At 42.2% G+C, this 21,048-nt stretch overlaps 1 protein-coding gene across 1 annotated transcript in view; it reads left to right on the top strand.

Annotated features, from left to right (window-relative positions):
• The window catches only part of TRPC7 (transient receptor potential cation channel subfamily C member 7), a 164,725-nt gene that overhangs the window by 89,129 nt on the left and 54,548 nt on the right, over positions 1-21,048 (top strand). The window contains exons 5-6 of the mRNA XM_054556386.2: positions 12,132-12,296; positions 20,528-20,744. Coding sequence (XP_054412361.1) covers positions 12,132-12,296; positions 20,528-20,744 — 382 coding nt within the window. The remainder of the gene's footprint in view (positions 1-12,131; positions 12,297-20,527; positions 20,745-21,048) is intronic.

Below are 21,048 nucleotides of genomic sequence, written 5' to 3'. Positions count from 1 at the left end.
AATGAGGCAGGATTCAGCTGGGATGTTCTTATGCTAACATTATTTGTTCAGCTGTATTCAGTTGGTGGTTTGGCTGAGATGGAAGATGTCAGAAGGCTACACCCACATGGCTGGCACCTCAATGCTCCTTTATTTGGTCTCTCTCCCTGCACATGGATATTTTGAGCTTCCTCACAGCATGGGGATCTCAGGGGAGCAGGACTATAGTATGGCAGCTGCCTTCTAAGAGGTAGCTTTCTCAGGAGATACTGAAGATGTCTAAGGCTCAGTCTTGGAAAGTGTCGCAGCATCCTCTTCAAAGTAAGTCATGGAGAGTTATCCCAGCTTCCACCACAGGGATTTAGACCCACCTTTTGATGGAGGATTTTCAAGGTCTGATTCCAGAGCATGTGGGATGGGACATATTGTTGTCACCATCTTTGGAAATGCCATTTACCTCAGAAGGAGAGAGGAGTGACAGTTCCTACTTGTGGGAGTATGCTGTGGAATCAAAGAGATGAGTTGTGGATTCATTTATAAATTCGCACATTCGATAAGTATTTCTTGAAATTATACTATGTACTGGACACTGTTCCAAGTACTACAGGTGCAGTGAGGTAAAAATAAAAAGTTCTTGCTCTTATAAATCTTATGTTCTAGTACAGAGACAGACAATAAATGCTTAATAAACTCTAGCGGTTGCCAAGTGGTATAAGAAAGCAGGGTTAGAGGACAGAAGGAACTGAATAGGGGACACAAGGAAGACTTCTACTTCGGGCAGGGTTGTCAAGGAAGGCCTTGGTGCATTTCAGAAATACAGTGGAGGGGCACTGGGGCAAGAACTAGACTATCAAAAGCCTTATAGGCATGGGAAGAAATGTGAATTGTTTTTTCTAAGCATAGTTAGCAGCCATTCATCTGGCCTCTTGTCCAGCCAGGAGATTACAAAATCTATCATCAGCCTTGCATCCTCTGACTCATCCTCAGGCCACTGGGCTTCTCTTCTAGATCCTTAGAGTCTGAGGGTAGTATCTTTGCTATAGGTTTGACATTATAGTGGCTAGAAGCCATCCAAATTTGGTCTGGAAAAAAATGTTTAAAAAATCCTGCATAGCTCCAGATGGCTTTGTAAATTAAATTAGACCCACACTGGCCCAGGAACTTTCTCAATCATAATTACATTAGTGATCATTAACATTTAAAGAGGCTGCAAACAGAATACTGGACATTGCAATAAATTGTCATTGTCCACTGAGCAGGTTCCATGAATCAAGTGCCCCTGGAACTTTCTGAGACTGTCTGATGCTGCAATTTAAACAGAGGATGTTGTTCTGCTTCTTTGTACATGGGAGTACAGTGGGGGCAAAAGTGAAAGCAAGTGTATGTGCAAAAAAAATCCACACTATGCATATCTGGCCCATATGTCTAAACTAAAAGTCTGTTACAACCCTCCCTGGCTCCTAAGGCACCATACTTTTCCAAGTCATGTTTAGTCTTCATCTTAGCACGACTCACAAGACCCATTACTCAATGGTCCAGCCACCCTGAGCTACCTGCATTTCTCCTAACATGCCAGGTTCTGAGGCTTCAGTAATAACAGCAACAATAACAACAATGATTTAAGTTCTTAATCTGTGCCCTTTACCATGCCAAGTGCTTTGAATATACTCATTCAGTGTGTCATCAATATTGTCATCTCTGTTTTACATATGAAACAGACACAGCTCAGGGGTGAAGTAACTTGCTCAGTCTCACACAGGCAGTCACAGGCAGAGGCAAGATTTAAAGCAATCACTGACTCTGGAGCCCAAATGTTTTGCAGCTCCTTCTCCTCAGCATGCCCTTCCTGACTCTCTCAGTGGCCTGGGTATAGCCTTCACAACTCTTCACAAAAATCCTTCCCTCAACAAGGCATTCCTCACTGTCCCTCTATATCCCTTCTTGGGCTGGGTGCCTCTTCTCTGCTGTTCCATGACAACCCTGGTCAATTCCTGTTAGGGCACTGTTGGAGCTACATTGAACTTGCCTATTTAACTGACTCTCTGACAGGCATTGAGGGCAATGAGAGCCAGGACATTATTATCAACTTCTGTGTCCTAGTGTCTGGCTCAGTAGATATTTGTTGAATGAATGGATGTATAGATAGATTTGAATGTAGGTAGATGTGGCTTTAAATATATCACAATATGCAATGGGATTCAGTTTTACTTCTAAAGAATATGAACATTCTGGGAGAAAGAGATTTTATTTGCCGTAAGTTGATAAAAACTAACATTCAAAGTATGATCAAAATTGACCCAACCCATTAAGAAATTTATATAGGTGTGTGAATATACACACACACGTGCACACATACACACATATCATGGTGTGGGGGTTGGCCCCTGATGACAAAGGGAGCAAAAAACAAACACAAGTGCCCAGGGTACCTTACCCTTGAATGCTGAGTATTCATATCCTCATCTGACATCTGAGAATAGGGAATCAGAGGTCTCCTGCATGATCAAAACATGCCCTTTACCAGAAATAATGTTTCCCAGTTTTGGGGTATGGTGAATTTCCACAGCTCTTGGATAAGTGCAGACAGCAATTGAAGTTGTCCAAACTGAGGCCTTGGATGGCAGAGTAGGCACAGAAAGCACCAAGAGGACAGAAGTATTTAAGGGTAGGAGTGGGCGGGGTGATAAATGGAATTAGGAGATGCCCTCTAAAAGTGCTCTGTGCACTCTACATGTGAAGAGTTACAGTGTTTGTTGGAGGAGAGTAGATGTCCATTGATAGGCACACCCCATTGTTTGCATAAGGCCCAGAATCACATGAAAAAGAACTAGAACTCTGTCTACATGGGTCTTTGTTGGTCAGGTTGATGCTGGGAAATGAAAGGGCAGGAAATAAGGTTAAAAATTCCCAGAAGTAAGAAATCTGGTCGAGACCTAAGTGTGAGGGATGAGCAAGGTTTCTGAGCTCAGCATGAGGTGATCCTCGGACCCTTTTCACCTCCCTTCTCACAAACCAAGATGAGCTATGTGCAGGGAGCTAAGGATCTCATTCAGGATTTTACACCTCTCTTTTTCCTGCCTCAGTGGGAGGCTAACTCACACTCAGATGGAGGTAAAATTAACTATGACAAGTAATTCTCGTCTCGGAATTATTGGAAGTGGACTCATGCAGGCCTGGAGCCTAGGAAAGAGAATCTGTGGAACAATGGAAGGCATTACTTCACGCTGGGTTTCACTTCCAGCAACTCTGTTAGGGGACTGCCCTTTTAGAAAAGATGGGCATGAGAAGAGACAGGCATTTCTGGGGAAAATAAATGGAGATCTAGAGACAGGAGCAACGGAGAGCAAGTGAGATAGGAGCAACGGAAAGCAAGCAACTGCCTTTGCAAAGAAAGCAGACACCCCACACACCAAGGAGGCATCAAGGTCCAGAGGAACCCAGCACCCAGCACCATGTGGGCCCCGCTGGCACATCAACAGAACTGCAGGAGAAAGTTGACCCTTGAGGACATAGCAGAAGGCAGAAAACTGGTCATACCACAGCATGTGTCCCAGCAACTGGCCTGGCCCTGCCGGGGGCTCATTCAGGAAGCGAGGAGGAAGGAGCTGATGTCCTGTACTTGGTACACTGAGTGACAGATAGAATGACTTGAGTAGGAATACATAGGAGGCTATCATGAAACAATCCCCTGTTGTCCAGCCTGGAAAGATTCAGAACCATCAAGATTAGGGAATTATCAGGCTTCCCAAGGGCAGGGACCATGGCCATCTTGTTCACCATGTCCTCTATTCCTAAAAGTTCTTGGTACCTGGTAACAATAGGCATTTAATACATGTCTGGTGGATGGATGGATGACTGTCTGCCAATGGTACTAGGTTTGTGCTCACCAGCTGCCAAGACCTGGAACATTTGGGTTACACACATGTTATTTCTAATGCTTGAATCAATGACTATGCCCTTATTTCACATTTATGTCTCACAATATCAAAATACTAGTATTAAGAATATTGATAACTTTAAGAATTCAAAGCTTAAAATGTAAAATTAGTGACCCTAAATCTTAAGCATATTTTGAGTATAAAACGACATACAAATAAAAGCATCAAGTAAAAATAAAACATGGGCAATATAGATGTTATACATACATCAGCATTATCATATAAATTCATAGGAGATAGACTGAATTTTAAAGTGTCTTGTTTTTTTTTTGTTTTTTTTTTTTGTTTGTTTGTTTTTTTAAGACAGAGTCTTGCTCTGTCGCCCAGGCTGGAGTGCAGTGGCCTGATCTCGGCTCACCGCAAGCTCCGCCTCCCAGGTTCATGCCATTCTCCTGCCTCAGCCTCCTGAGTAGCTGGGATTACAGGCGCCCGCTACCACGCCCGGCTAATTTTTTGTATTTTTAGTAGAGACGGGGTTTCACCGGGTTAGCCAGGATGGTCTCGATCTCCTGACTTCGTGATCCACCTGCCTCGGCCTCCCAAAGTGCTGGGATTATAGGCGTGAGCCACCGCGCCCGGCCTAAAGTGTCATTTTAAAATAATTACGTAAAAATAAAATATAAAATGTGATTTTGAAAAGTAAATAACTTATTACTGAGTTATATTCACATTTCTCTGAAAGAGACATTTAGAAAATTTAGAATCATAAAGGGATAGTTGTAAGTAAGCTACAAATAGTTCCCTCTGATTCCTTCATCTGCCTGCCCTAACCTAATATTTTATTTGATAATATGAGGGAATCTCTTTGAAAAATGTATGACCACCACACCCCATCCCAGTTCCATCAACCTAGCATGACAATTTTTGTACTGGTCGTACACTGTGATTTATATTTAAAGAAAGCATTCCCACTCTGTCTTTTTTCATTTAATTAAATATAGATACAGAATCCCATGCAGATTTCCTGTATCAATATTAATACCTTTGGGTGTATGTTCTCCTTGTTGATAAAGTTTCTGAACTAGAGTAAGAATTATTCATGCAAGAAAAACTGCTTTTAATGATAATCAGGTTTCTCTACTTTAGAGCCACAGAAAGTGGATGAATACTCTCTGTAAGTGAGCACATCTTTGCTTGATTAAAAAATTTGATGCATGATATAAGTGGTTTGTATTTCAGAAATATTATACCAATCAAAAATCAGTATGTTGGTAAACAGAAGTTTGCTGAGGTTTAAAAGTTGCACCATAAACCAAAAACTGGAACTTCATTTTCTAAACCCTTGAAACCTCCCTTGAGTTAGTCATCATTATGGACATTCCATAAGTAGAGAAATTGAGACCTAAGGAATTAAGCTACTCAGTTCCTCACCAATCAATGGTGGAGCTTGTATTGATACCTGGGCAGGCTGACCCAGAGCCTCTGCATGTTCCCAATCCCATGAACGTTTGCAACCAAGGCACAGCACAGCCACCAGCAAGGCCTGCAGAGTTGTGGAACTAACTTGGGAACATTATCCAGTCAGAACTCAGGCTTAGGGAACTGCTGCTCTTCCTAGTAAGATATCAGTGTCAGGTAGGATTTTGTCATGGGACTTGAAATCCTAATTAGGTCCTTCAGCAAAGTGATTGTTTAAATGGAGTCTGCACTTTTCAAGGCTGTAAGTCTGAGCTTGGGTGGCCTCCACATTAACCTGGGTCCTGGCAAAGAAGTGATCAGGCACTTGAGCCATCATGGAATCAGCTGCTTCTATTCTTCTCTATATGTAGAAGACAGAGCCCAGGATGTTATCTTTAGCAGGATGAAGTTATCAAGAAAAGTGGCTTCAAGCCCTTCTCCTTGTGTATTTCTGATTTTTATCTCTACTGAGACTTGGCTGACCAACAGGCAGAAGGGCAGAGAGAGATGAGAGTTCTAACAGTATCTCGAATGATGAGTCCCCTGGCCTTTGGGGAATTGGAAAAATCACCATAATCCCTTGTGCTTTGGTGTTTCCATCTGATTTTAAATCTACCTTGAGGAAATATAGGGTAAATATAGTTCAAAATGCTATCTTTGATGTCAGACTGGCCTGGGTTCCAGTCCGGGCCCTGTCATCATAATCACTTTTGTGACTGATGGTAGACAAGTTACTTCATCTCTCTGTGTCTAATGCCTCCATATTTAAAACAGAGATTTGCCAACCTCACCTTAAAAAACTGATGTGAGGGTTAAATAATATAATGACTGGTAAGCACAGGCCCTGACACAGAATGGTGCTCAACAAATATTAGTGATTCCTTATTATTAAATAAATACTTTCCGAATTGATGTCAGTTTACATGGTACATGGCATACATAAAAATTAAATAATCCTCATCTAATCTAAGAGATAATCCTCAAACCTTATTTTGGACTAATATTTCAATATTTTCCTACACAAGAAGATGAGTACCTGGTTTAGCTTTTATCCCCTCTTCCTGCCTACCTTTTAGTAAAGATGTGAAGACACTTAAGCGTTCATCAGGCCCTGAGTAACAGGATTTGTTATATTTAGAAATTATTCTGGATGATGAGAAAATCATGGAGAAAATCTTAGGGGATTCAAAACCCTCAGTTTATCAATCACTCAACAGAAGTTTATTGAGCACCTATTACATGGAAAACATAAGGCTGCACACTCTTGGAGATACCTAGACAATTGGTTCCTTCAAGAAGATTAAAAATAGCAGAAAAGATCAAATGTAGTTACAAGAGTACGTCTATCCACAACTTGACCTATGAACCATGATTGCCAAGTGAGTAGGCTACAGAATAAGACCCATAGGTGTCCAAGATGTCTCTGGGGGCTGAGGAACTTGGTGGGACTTGGAGGTAGACAGGAAGTTGGGTGTTTTTTGTTTGTTTGTTTTTGATGGAGTCTTGATCCATCGCCCAGGCTGGAGAGCAGTCGTGCAATCTCGGCTCACTGCAGCCTCTGCCTCCCAGGTTCAAGCAATTCTCCTGCCTCAGCCTTCCGAGTAGCTGGGATTACAGGCACCAGCCACCATGCCTGGCTAATTTTTGTATTTTTTTTTTTTTTTCATTAGAGATGGGGTTTCACCATGTTGGCTAGGCTGGTCTTGAATTCTTGACCTCAGGTGATCCGCCCACCTCGGCCTCCCAAAGGGGAAGTTGGGTCTTGAAGGCTGCTGAGGAGTTATACCAGAGAGGAGCAGGATGGACCTTCTTTGAACATAGACAGGGGGTGGCTACATATGCCATGTTTGGGAACAGCATGTAGAGCAATGTGGCTAGATGATAAGGCTCAGGAAGGGGAGGAGTTGAAAATAATCCAAGAAAATTTGCTGGAAATAACTTCCACTTCTTTGATTTCAGGTTAGGGCATAGCCTCCAGTGGGGTGGAGAGAGTTGCCACCAGGTATGGAGGGTGGCCTCTTTGTGACACTTTGAAAGGATAGAGGCAGTCATTTGGAGCCAGCTAGAAGCTGACTCAGCCTTCCATGGGACTCTGGCCATGACAACATAACCAGACTGGAAACCCAGTCACATCAGCACCCTCTGGGCTCTCTCCTCTGAGAGGACTTCTGGTGAGTGGGGGAAAATGCTTCCACCTCCAGAAAGCCCCGCCACAGCTTCTGCCTTTGCCACTGCACTCAGGAAATGGCTTGCCTCCAGCTCTGGAAGAATTCCAGTACCCTTTGTTTCGGTGCCTGCACCCTGAGACTGAGACATAGGTTGGTTCATTAAGGACTTTCTTCATCAAAAAACTATCCTCTGCTCAGAGAGATGCTGCTGAGTCACAGGCACAGTTCTCAGAGCAACCCAACAATTAAGGGCATTTGTGTAAGTAATCTCTCTTGGTCTAGAAAATTGGAGGTTTGTTTAAAGAGAGGTGGCAGAGAGTTTTTTTGTGTCCTGCTGTCCCTGGGATACAAGAACAGAGAGCTGTCTTTGAGAACAATGGCACAAGAGACCTAACGTAAGAGTTGATATTGAATATCCATGGGAATGAAGAGCCTGCAGAGAGGCCCATCTCCTTTTGCTGCCTGGTAGACTTCCAGGAAGGCTCAGTTCGCAACTGCTTGGCAGAATCCCCAGCTGTAGAAATAACCAAGAAGCATTCCAGAGTTAGCTGGGATCAGGCATGCACAAGTGGAAGAGGAGTCAGGGGAGGGTGGAATCAAGTGTCAGACATCTATAGAGGCATGCAAATAGAATCTCCTAGCAATGAAGGAGCTATGTGACAGATGCTCAGGTGGTCAAAAAAGGGGAAATTTTGAAGGCAGTGCTGCAAAAAGGTGAGTGGGGTGGTGTGCCTAGGCAGGGCATACGAAATAACCCCAAGTTGTAGCCCAAAATCCCCTTGAGCTTAGTTCCAATCCCTGCCTCCCTCCTTGGCTCATTTCTTGGGGCGTCCCCTCCAGATGATGGTATGAATTTTTTCCTGGTTCATCTCTTTAAACCCCTAGCTCAACCGCCTTTGGGAATTAAGGAAGTTGTTGTTGTTGTTTCTTAATCTCCTGGCACTTCTATAGTTAAAATAAATTCAGCAGACATGAATTCAATCATTTATCTGTTCATCGTGTCTCCTAGCAAGCCACTTTCAGCCTCTGGTAGCCACGTGCCTCTTCCAGATGTGGTGACATGCAGAAGTGCCGGGAGTCGGCCACCTCACAGGGGCAATGAGGAAGGAAGGCAACTTTGGTCCTGTGGATGGCACCAGATTTGCAATCTGAAAGCAGAGAACTCTGGCCATGCCATTTACTCAAACAGTGCCCATTCATGAACACCACACTAAAGACCACAGGAGCCCTCCAGGAGGAGTTTTCTCTCCAGCAGGGGATCATGCAGAACTATAACTACAATTAAAGGGAGTGACTAAGAATTACTTGAGAGAAAAGAAAGAGAGACTGTCACCTGAGTGGGGCAGAGTCAGCCTTTCCATTCCAGAGAATTCTGTTTCAGTGTCCCCTCCTATCTCTCCCTGCAGGCCAACTCCTCTCCAGTCCCTCCCTCACCCGGCTCCTTGGACAGTCCATCTCAGTTACAGATGTAGTTTGATTTATTTTCTCTTAAGAGCCTGCTCAGCTGCATGTAAACTCCTTCAGAGATTCTTGGTTTCAGCCATTACAAACTGCCTACTATGATGAATATGAATCATGTCGCTGGGAAAATCTAGGCGGTCACATCAGTTCTTCCCTTCAAGAATTTTCCTAAAAGTGTGCCATGTCCTGGGCAGGAATGGCCTAGGCTTAGCTCTTGGTGACATCCATCCTTTGATCATTCTATCCTTTTGTGAGCACGATGCCAAAGAAAATAAGCCTAAGACAACACCAATTTTCTGAGTTCCTATTCTATTCTAGCTATAAGCTTTTCTTCCATCAGTTCCTCTCTGACCCTGCTTTTGAAAATCCTGGTCACACCCTGAGTTCTTCCTGCCTTTGTTCCTTAGTTGTGTGCCCTTTTGGGTAGAGTTTCTTTGTGTCCTGTTGGTGTGCTTCATTTGCTACTCTCATCCTCCTTGGGTCAGGGATGATATTTTTTCATGCTTCAAAATCACATGGGAAAAAAATATTTTGATACACATTGAACTGTCTTTGAACGGCTGCCACAAGTACAGAAAGGTACCCAGATAGAGGTAAACACCAATTGGGTTTCAGCTATCCACAGCTGATATCTTATTACATCATAAAGTCTATCTACAAATAAATAGCATGTCTGAAGCTAGGTTGCTTTATTATAGAGATAAATGCAGCTGTGGAAATTAGCAAAGGTCCAATCAGAGGAAGACAGCACCCCAAGAGACCCCTCTGTTTTAGCTGGGACCACCATCTTCCTCTGAGGCAAGCGAGGGAGAGTGGGGAATAGTCACCACTGTGTTCTCTCTCAGAGCTTCTGCTCTTCTGGCCTTCTGACCAATCTGCGGTGCTGACCTGTCTGCCAAGAGGTAGCAGCAGAAGCATGGGAGAGGCTCTCCCAGATACAGACAAGAAGCAAATGATGGGGATTGCGACAGGCATCCTTCCCAGGCAGCTGTAGTGCAGGGAGCCATAGGGTGAGTCAAATGCTCGTCTTCTATTTCACAGCATGTGTCGCGCCTTCTAATCAGGCTGTGAGTTTCTGCAAAGCAGGGCCATTTCAGTATCCACAGAAGGCTGGCAGTTGAAAAACAAAGGTGACTGCACCCCATGCTCACCCACCACTCCCTCTGAGACTGTGCTATGACTAGACCCTGAGAATTACAGAAATGTCTGCATGACTCTCCATTGCTTGCTCCTCTTCACTGTGAGCCAGAAAGGGCCAGGATGTCTTATGATCTGCAGCCTGGGGGTTCCTTCCTGGGCTGAGGATAATCCATTGCTATTCTTAGAGAGAAAGCATAGCAGTAATGCCACAAAGAAAAGCCAGTAATGCTACAAAGAAAAGCCTCATTTGCATCTAATATTTCAAGTAATGGTATTGTTAGGGGCTGTAGGGTCAAAGAAACCTTTGATAATGTCCTCAAAGATAGTTTGGCTGTTACTGTGAGTTACCATGAGTTCACAGAAATGGGAAACATGTTGTCACTTACATTGTGAATTTTAAAATAGCTCTATTTATATTGCTCTTGTAATGAAAAAGGAATGTTTCAAATTTCCCAGGAATTGTTGTATATGTCCCCTTAATACTCAGTGAGGCAAATGAGATGAAAATCAGCACATGACATTCCAGAGTACTCAGTTGATAAGTTGTCCGTTTGAAAAATGCCCAGTCTATCTTCTCTACTCCATAGTGTCCAGCCATGCTCTTGAAGCACATGGGTATCCTGAGTGGGGCCAAAGGGCAGACCTGTCAGAAGCAAACAATGGCTTCCTCCTGTCATGGGGAAAAAAATAAGCTAACAAGTATATTTTTTTCAAATGTAAACTTTCTTCCCATAAATTTTGCTTAAATATTGCCTATTACCAGTTTCCAGTTTACCCTGAGTCAACTAAAAAATGGCCAAGCAGCAACTACTATTTGCAGAAAAGGGATGTTGTGGTGGCAACAACTAAAGCCAATATGCTGGATCAAGCAGAAAACAAAACATTTTGTTTATGAATATAAAAGTGTCTCATGGACCACATGGGTAGAGTGGAGCTGGGCCCTAAAGAGGTCAAACACTAGCTTAGCCTCTTTCTGCACACCATTCTCTTTCTGTTTTCAACAGACTTGTTTTGCTACTTAGTCCACAAAGTGGAAGATAGCTGCCCAGATCGTCCAAGGTTACATGTTAACTCTCTATTAAATAAATAGACTGCCTCTCTCAACATAGTCCTAAACACCCAGGAGAGAAAACCTGATAGGCCCAGTTTAGGTCAGGGTTCCACTCCTAGTCCAACAAGCTGAATCCAGGGGTGAGGGCAGGACATGGCCACACAATAGAAAATGGCCACAAGAGGTCTGTCTTGTAACCTAAGCATTAGGGCAGAACAGTTCCAAGAGAGAGAAGTGGTGGTAAGAAGGGTGCGTGATGTCCCAGAAGGAAGCTACTCCGTGGAGGATCCAATGTGGCGGTGCTCCATCACACCACAAAAAAACTGGATTCAAGCCCAACACCACTGGGATCCAGTGAGAAAATATTGAGGAGTTTTAACACATCCTCTGGAAACACTGTAAGCATTTTTCCTTAGACTACATGGGTAAAGACAGGGGATTTTTTTTTTCTTTTTACAATATCATTTAATCCTCCAAGACAATGTGATAAGCTCTGTTTTTCAGATAAGAATATTAAAGCTCAGAGAGGTTAAGTAGCTGTCCCAAGGTCACCCAGCTAGCAGGGGGTAGAACAAAATTCACACCCATGTCTGACTCCAAAACCCCATTCATGCTCCATCCATTCCTCTGTGTTCCTTCCCAAGTGAACTCTGCCCAGAGATAAGTCTCCCTTGATCAGCTGAACAGCCTGAATTGAAGACAAGCATGTACCGAAAAGCTGACTTCCATTTTCTGTGCCTTAGACTTTTCTAGGCCCGGTTTGCAAAGTGTGAATTCAGCCAGTCTTGCAAGGACTCTGGCCACAGCACAAAGTTCCTTAGCATCCCCAAGTCAGAAGGCCCCCTTCCTACACCTCACCCCCACTGCAGTTTCCTCAACCACCCCCCAGGTGGAGCATTTCAGCCCCCAGCTACTCCTAGGTTGTATACTGTTCAAGTGCTATCAATGCCATTTTCCTGTTTGCGTTTTGTTTTTGTTTTTGTTTTGTTTTTACAGTTCGTTGCTCATCCTAACTGTCAGCAGCAATTGCTTACCATGTGGTATGAAAATCTCTCAGGCTTACGTCAACAGTCTATCGCTGTGAAATTCCTGGCTGTCTTTGGAGTCTCCATAGGCCTCCCTTTTCTCGCCATAGCCTATTGGATTGCTCCGTGCAGCAAGGTACAGACTGCTTAAGGTGCATGTCGTTTGCGGTTATTTCTTCTCTCTTCTTAGCATGATCTGAAGTCCATTTTGTTCAAATTAGCAGCTGATTTTTTCCCATATTTAAAGAAAATATTCCTGAGATACCCGGTGGAAGTAGGAAACCACATAAAAGGAAAAATGTTAAGACGTGCTTTTTTAAATCTTTTTTTTTTTTTTTAAAGAGAGAGAGGAGCAATAAAATTTTAAACATGAGAGGCATAATTTGAAAAGATCAGTAACAGAATTGAGAATAAAGATACTTTTCTTCTTCTAATTATGCAATGTCCTAAGCATGTCCTCCAAACCCACAGTATAATAATTATAATCATGGTACTAGTAATAGCCAACATTTGAGTAGTTTCTCTTCTCTAAGCCCTTTTCATGGAATATCTCATTTCACAGCCTCAATTACATTATGACATGTATGCTTTATGAAGAAGTAGGTCCAGAAAAGAGAAATGACTAGTAGGCTGGGAGTCAAACACAGCTCATGCTGGGGCACTGCAGACCCATTACAACATCTTCCTAGTTTTCCTGGCCCCTTTGATGAGGTTCTGGCTCACATGGGCAGCTAATTAGGTTGCAAGAAGGAAAAAGGCAAAGGAAAGAGAAGAAGAGCTCAAAAGGAGTGTTATTTCCCTGAGGGGGAGTGTCCAGTGCCCACCAGTGATGGAAGGAGTGGAACCTGCAGGTGCCAAGCTGCCCTACTACTGGCTCCACCATCCCCACATCCCAGTCACATGAGTCAAAGCCGTAGAAAGTACCAGCACTCCAGCTTCGGGGAAGAGTCAGTGCTTTTAAGACCAAACCATGCAGAAATTTTGAAGTATGTTTCATGGGTTTAAGATTGTCACTAAAGGTTCCAAAGCTGCATTTACCTAGTGATACATTTAAAAAGGAATTAAGCTTAGGTAATCAACATTCAGTAGGAGAAATATGACTACAGGGAGATTAGTTCCACAGGCAATTTGATCAGGTAATGTGGTTAATAAAAGTGTCACCAGTGAACCAACCCTCTTGTCAGCTCCACTTAGGAGTAACTCATACCAGAATGACAGCTGAGAGACTTCGGGGCTGCTGGTGAGGCCACCTAACCAGACAGTCAATGAACTGACTGCCTCACAGTAGGTACAGGGTCACAGAGAGAGGTCAAGCCCCCAAATCCTTCTTCTGGAGAGTAGTATTAAAAATGGAAGCCCTCTTACTGAACTTTTACAGTATTCAACCTTACATCTATTGAGGATTTTGCTTCTATGGCAGTCTATCATGCCAGGCACTTTCAGATCAGAATTTCCCAAGTAATATATATGTAGATAAAGGCAATTTTTTTCTGTCCTTCATTATGAGCTGAAAAAACACAGTGGGTGAAAAAACTAACCAGATTTAAAGCTGGCTTGAAGCTGGTCATGAGTTTTAGGCACAGTCTGTACTGTAAGTTGCCTTCACCCAGAGCCCCAGTGAGTAGGGACACTTAACTTCACTCTCTCTGAGCCCCAGAACAAATTCTAGGCTGTTCAATCATTAAAATAACAGCAACTTTGTGGAGAAAGTGCTGCCAATCCTCACTTTTGCTGCAAAGCTAAATGTGACAGCTTCCAGGAACCTGGAACTAGCCAACAGGAGCAAACTGGCTTGGCTCTGAACTGCCTAGTGGCCTGGGAAAAGACTCAGAAAGAGTAGTTGCTGACTAAATTGTTTAGATTTCTGGTAGCTCTGAGAGGAATCTTGGTACATATGCAGATGTGATCCCATTAAAAAGTGTGTGGTTGCAGAGAGGGATTTCTAGAATTTCTTAGGCCTAGTGAATCCAGGAAGGTAATAGCACCTGGGATGTAGGGATCAGACCTATGGCAGTCTTCTGGAACACTCTGGAGGAAACACTTGCAGGGAAGTTTGGCCCATAACAGGGGTTTCCTCACCTCTGTTTAGATACTCATGTGATTGACATTTAGTCCCCCAGAAGTTCCAATAAGACTAAAAAAAGAAACTCAAGATAAACATGAGCTGATCGTTAAGCCACTTGTCACTTCTGTGCACTTTCTAGATTCCACGTCTGAGCTCAGTGCAGTAGAGGGCATGTCGATAACTGAGTCTGTGGCATGAGATGACTCTTGGTGGCACTGCTCATTACAAGCAAAGATTCCCTCATTAAAGAGCTGTTGAACTTGCTCTGAGGCAGCCAAAGGACAGATAAAACAGTCAAGATATTTTTAGTCTTTCCTTTCACCATTTAGAAAGAAATCTTTTCAACTTTGGCAGAGATATTACTGGGAATTACAGAGAGGTCACATCTGCCATGTGACAAAACCAGCCCCTCTAAGGGTTCCTGATGCCCAGAAAAACCATGTCTTCCCAAAAGGAAGGCAATGGCGAAGTCTGTTAATGGGCTGGCAGCCCTCCTCCTGAGGGGTCACTGACTTTACATCTGCCTATATCTGTAATTCCAGGAAAAGGACAATGTCATTTCAGAGATCTCATATTCTAATGACATTATTACACCTCTTTCTAAAAACTTAGACCTTGATATTATTTTATAAATGTATTCATAAAATGTTACTTGCAAACTTCGTCAACTAACTAATGCCCATCAATGTCTAGTAAATGTTGAGATTTCTGTTTCCAGCCCAGTGGTGCATTTACTTCCTAATAGTTGCTGCCCTAATTTAGAGACTATTAGGAGCATCAAAATTACTTGATTAGCCAGCCATAATGACTGCATCATTTCTTTCCTATTGAATTATCAAGGCTGTCGATTCTATTTTTATATTGTTTCTGAGGGTCCCTAAGAAAGACAGTTAAATAAGGAAATTACAAGGTGAAAGGTGTCAACAGAAGTTCAGCTTACTAATATGTTGGTTGAAGAGGATAACCAAGTCACAGATGGCTACATATAATGATAAATGCAGGCCTGGAGCATGGGACAAGTTTATCTGGGTCAAGAGAAAGAACAGTGATTCTGTTCATCATTTCTCATTGTCATCACCAACTTCGTTGAGCTCAGGCAGCCCACTGGGAGACCAGTGAATTCTAATCCCCGTGGATGCACGGCAGTTAGGTCTCTGTTTGCCTAGAGAGTTCTTTATTCTCTCAACAAGGGCTCCAATGTCAAAGGGTCTTTTTAGCTGCCTGAGCTGTTTCCATCCTTTGCTATCCTATTCTGATTTGTAATTTAGATTGTTTGCCTGTTAAGATCTCAGAGCCAAAAGAATAAATAACAGTCATCTTCAAAGTTTCAAACAGTGTCTCTATATGATGTGGCAGAAGCCAGCATCATGAAAATGCCGAGGAACTGCACCAGTTTTACTTACAACAGGGAAGGAGAAGCTGACCTTGTCTATTACCTGTTAACCATAACTGTTCAATTATCTTCAAAATTTGCCCCAGGACTCAGGCAGGAGGAACTGTAAACAACTTTAGAATCCAACCTTATGTCTTTGTAGTGTGCAATCTATCAGTCCTTACTGCCATAACCCTTGCTCAGAGAAATATAAAGTTGGTACCCCCTCTTCACCATCCCAAACATGAACATCTAGTAAGAAAGGCATGAGTGAGTGGGCAGCTTTGAAAGATCTCTGCTTTGCCTTACCAAAGCTGAAATGGCTTGAAAGGGGTCCTCAAACCACGTGGTTCAGGGGCCAACAAGGAGAGGAGAGCACCTCCAGAGATCTCTGTTTCTCCACATTTATCTCTACCAGAGAGCTACACTCGATTAAAGAAAATCACAACACAATTTTTGAAGCATACCCATGGAGAGGAAATTTGTGTCAGGAAGTACAGCATTGGTGCTCTTATGTCACCAGTGCTTCTGTTCCCAAGTCCAAAAGGCTAGTCCAGCACCTGTCACCCTGCTGAGATAGGATTAAAGAGTGCCGGAAGCTGATCACTTTCAGACTTAGCCCAGACTGAGCCCTGCAACATTTCTCCCCATCTCTCCATCTATTTCCTATCACACTTTTTAGCCTGTGTCTCTCCACACTAGAAAATCAGCAACTTTGAAGGGAAGATCCAACTCTTACAGCTTGTTTTATCTCTTTCACCTCCAGTGCCCAGCATCGTATTGCATATAGATAGCACAACAGGCTATCTATAAGAGATATCCCAAACAGGCTCGTGGCATAAAGACATAAGGACTCTGTTTGGGTCCACCTTTGTGTGAAATTTATTTTAAGATTCCTCTTAGGAGAATGCCCTGAGACCCTCCAGTGCCATATATTGAGTACTTCCCATACACCAGGCACTGTTCTAACTGCTTTGTGTGTATTAAATAATGCACTGCTTACATTGACTCTATGCAGTTGGCACTACTTTTATCCCCATTTTATAGAAGAAGAAACTAAAACACTAAGGGATTAAATAACTTGTTTTTTAAAAAATATATGAAGCTGTGGTTTAAACCTAGAGTCTCTGGCTCCAGAGATCTGCCCTTAATGGCTGCATGCAAATGCACACGCCCATGTGTGCACACACACACACACACCTCTCTAGTTACACTAGCACCATTATAACCTTCAACGCCTAACGTAAACATCTTAGCTGCTGACTAACCGACCTTGAAATGGACTTGATTTAGATCTTAAAAGTTGGTAGGACTTTTTTAGAAAGAAGTCAAAACAACCAGATGACAAACTCTATCCCTTCCTTTTCTTTCATCGGAGTCCTACTTTGTAAATCCCTCTTCAGCCCCCAGGACAAAGTGTGGATTCACATTGAAATGTGTGGAGAAATATCAAGTCGTTACAATGTGTAGATTGACACTGTAATGTAAGAACACTGATTATAGGCACCCAGTAAACACCACCACTATCCTACCCCATCATAAAAGGGAAAAATCCTGAGCCCTATGTTAGACATTTTGAATAAGAGTTTCAGGGGGAGCATCTTGAGGATCTGCCTCTAATTTAACCAGGATCTCGCTAACATTTGAGAATTACTCAACCCTGAAGCTGTGCATGATTCTTTTGGGAATGATTAATCCAAGTTTGCTTTCACTCAGTTTCTAACTTGTAAACCAGGCCCTTGTTTAAGACCATGGCACCCAGTGGAAAGCGAGGGTGGCATTTGGTGAAGGAGACTCTGTCATAAAAGATTAGGAAGATGCTGGAAAACTTTTCTGAGTGATCTACCACAATCACAGCCACAGGGCTATGTTTCTGGGATGTGGGGACTCGCACATCCAGGTACCACTTAGGTGCTTACACTTGTAGGGGCTAAAAGCCCAGTGGTATGGAACATAGAGTTGGTGCTGACAAGTAAACGCAGGTGCCCACCCCGAAGGTCCATGAAGGCAATTTTCTTGGAGCCCATTCAGGGGCACTATTCAGTTGCTTTGACATTCATATATTTCTCAGAGCCAAAGAATAGTGGCCAGGAAGCTTCGGGTGAGCCAGAGACTTCAGTTCTACAAGCTTTAATTTCCTGATGTGTTCTCAGCTCATAAGGTCCTAGTAATGACTGAACTGCTTTAGCCCACATTTTTTGGGCTCCTCAGTTCTGCACTCCAGGCACAGCAGGCTAAGGCCCACATCTTCATCTCTTTTTACACCTAACGCTGGTACCTGACCCAGCTTTAACGATTCTGCAGCTAAGAGCTGCTGGCATATATTGGTTGACTTTTCTCCTTTCTTTTGGCTCATCTGATGGCCTTGCAAATGGAGGAAATTTTCCCCAAAGGTAATTTACTTCAAAAATTATCTGTGTGAGTCAAATAGGGAATTTTACAAATAAAGAAAAAGGAAACCATTGAAATGACTGGATCTCATTTGACCTTTATCAAAGTTTTACCAGATAAAAAGATGCATTCAAACCCAGAAGTATAGGAAAAGAACATCAATTCCCAACCTCGCTTTTCCTCCGTATGACCTAAATCAAGTGGGAACTGAGCCCAGGGTAACTTTCCATCAAATCACCAAAAGGCATTATCAGGACTTTTTATTATGGTTTATAGTAAATATAATAATTTTTGCAGAATCATCTTCTTCTAGAAGATAACAGCTTGAAGGAGGTAACAAAATGAATATTAAATTCCTTAAACCAGGTCTTCTGGGGAAACCCAAAGCCAGCTTGGGTGCAGCTACATACAAATTCCAGCAATCAGGTGCCTCACCTGGGTGAGAAGTTGGAGAGGTATACCCCATATCCTCATCCAGATTATCACTGAAGATATTAGGTAGAGCCCACAGATAAAGGATGGGGAAAATGGACCCCTTAAGAGCTGTGTCTATCTCAGAGTTCCCCAGCTTTTTCTAACATTCTTGAAACCTTGCTGGGATACACAAGACCTGGTATCCCTTGCCCTCTCTTCAGTCTCCCCTCTCCTCATGCTCTATTCTCCTCCCTGCAGTCATTCTCCATCTCCCCTCACCTCTCATCACCAGTTCAGTCAGGTCACAGTGACAAGAAACAATGTGATGACTACCTAAGGCTGTCTCCTGGATATGCCAAAATATCCCAAGGTCCTGGTTGGGAAATGGAGCTCCAAGATGCTAACACCATTTGCTAAAATGTCAGAAACTTCAAACTAGCTATTTAATATCATATAAATAAAAAAGAGACATGGTTTAATTCAGTTTTTTACTGAATTTATATAAAAATGTTTTATTTGTCCTTACATTTAATCTCTATCTCGATCACCTTCAGTGCCCTATAGAATGCCACTGCATTCTATAACTAGCACATCTATTGCCAAAAATAATCTACAGTCCCAATTTTTGTAAGTAATAAACATTATACAGAAATGTTATTGTAAAGTATTTGTGGGCCTATTGTCAGATAAACATCTCTTTATATTTCTGAAGTTATTCCTAGTGTCATATGACAATATGCAGATGAATTCTAACACAAGCAGGGACTCCTAATGCTTGGATATTTTTTAAAACCTAGATTTTTCAAAAAGATAAAAACTAATACTTTATTTTAATAAATGGGTTCTATAGCATCAGAATCATAATAATGTTATGCTAATAACTACAATAATTAAAGTGGACGATTAACATACTGAAGCACATTAAAAGAACATTATCAAACCATCTGATTTATAAATGTTGTGCTGACCATATGTGACTAGGAAAATTCTACTTAGAGAAGGCCCTGTAACTGATCTTCTGTTGAACCAACAGTCTATCTCCTGGGTAACATTTCACTCTAGGACTCCTGAATGAGGCAGAATGTGAATGTCAAGTAATGTCACTGGTTATAATTGAATATCTACCTTGGAAAAGGAACTGAGCTTCAGAAAAGATGTTCCTCTTTGTTCTTGCCTTATTATTGTACCTGGATGAGGGGTAGGGCTTGGTGCTTAGATGAGGGCAATGAGCTGGAAGAGTCCCAACTGAGTTCATTAACAGGAGGTTGGCAAGTACTCAATGTGCAGCCCTCAATTTGATCCCAAAGATCCAAGTGGCCTTTGGATGGGGTGCCATGAGATAGAGAAGATGTGACTAATATTTGCTCCCTCATAGGGCATCTTTTGGACCATTTCCAGCTTGTGACATTTCAGGCACTAGGCCAAAAGGAAAACCTCAATGAATTTTAGAATACCATCATAGAGGCTACGTTCTACAAAGATGCTGCAATAAAATTCAAATTTTTTAAAGCAGGGAGAAAAAAAGTCCTCTATGTCTGGAAATGAAATAATCCTTGAGTTAAAAATGAAATCAAAATATAATTTATAAAATATTTATAACAGAATGTCAATGAAAATGCTACAAGTGAAAATTTAGGAGAATGCAGTTAAAGCAGTACCTAGTGAGAAATGTATAGCTTTAAATAAATGTATCAACATACAAGAAAGGTTGAGAACAAATACTCTTAGAATGAAGCCCAAGTGAGTAGATTAAACAAAAACCGAGCATACTCAAAGTGCATTTTTTAAAATTGTGAACTTTATGCAGACATTATTTTTTCATATCCATGCAGTTGGAGGTATCAGTGCAATCAGATGCAGCATGATGATTATGTCAGGTGTGTTCTATCAGTTTCTCTTAGCCCTCCCACTAAGTCTTCTGAATAGGAAAATATTGACCAAATAAGTTTGGTCAAGCAGCATCTCATATAATAGTTCAAGAAAAAATGTTGTATAGGTTCAGTTAGCAGTTTCTGTCCAAGATGAAGGATTCTCTGGTTAAACCTTGGTGAAAGCGATGTTATAAAGAAAGACCTACATCCACCTAGAGCCAGTTTAACATGTCTTGCACACGTTTTCTTTCCAGCTAGGACGAACCCTGAGGAGCCCTTTCATGAAGTTTGTAGCTCATGCAGTTTCTTTTACAATCTTCTTGGGATTATTAGTTGTGAATGCATCTGACCGATTTGAAGGTGTTAAAACCCTGCCAAATGAAACCTTCACAGACTACCCAAAACAAATCTTCAGAGTGAAAACCACACAGTTCTCCTGGACAGAAATGCTCATTATGAAGTGGGTCTTAGGTAAGCAAGTCACTCTATTTTTATTCTCTCCTTGCTAATTATAGTAGGACATTATTAAACTCTGACTTCTGCACTTCTCCCTCTCCTCTTCAGTGTACTCCTGATAGACAAAATGGTGAGTGGACGACCAACAAGAAAGTCAGAGTCAACTTCTGTCTTTAAGATACACAGACCTGTATACAAATTCCAATTTCGAAAGGAAATGTTTGGGGCGGCGGGGGACAGAAATTTTTTAAGTACATATATTGAACATTCATTATACATGTATTGAAAGTAGTTTCATGGGGAAACATATTATTTTGAT

This window comes from Pongo abelii, chromosome 4 (genome assembly GCF_028885655.2).
Source record: "Pongo abelii isolate AG06213 chromosome 4, NHGRI_mPonAbe1-v2.0_pri, whole genome shotgun sequence".
Lineage (NCBI taxonomy): Eukaryota > Metazoa > Chordata > Mammalia > Primates > Hominidae > Pongo > Pongo abelii.
Note: the sequence above shows the minus strand (reverse complement) of the source record. Positions and strands in the feature narration are given on the sequence as shown.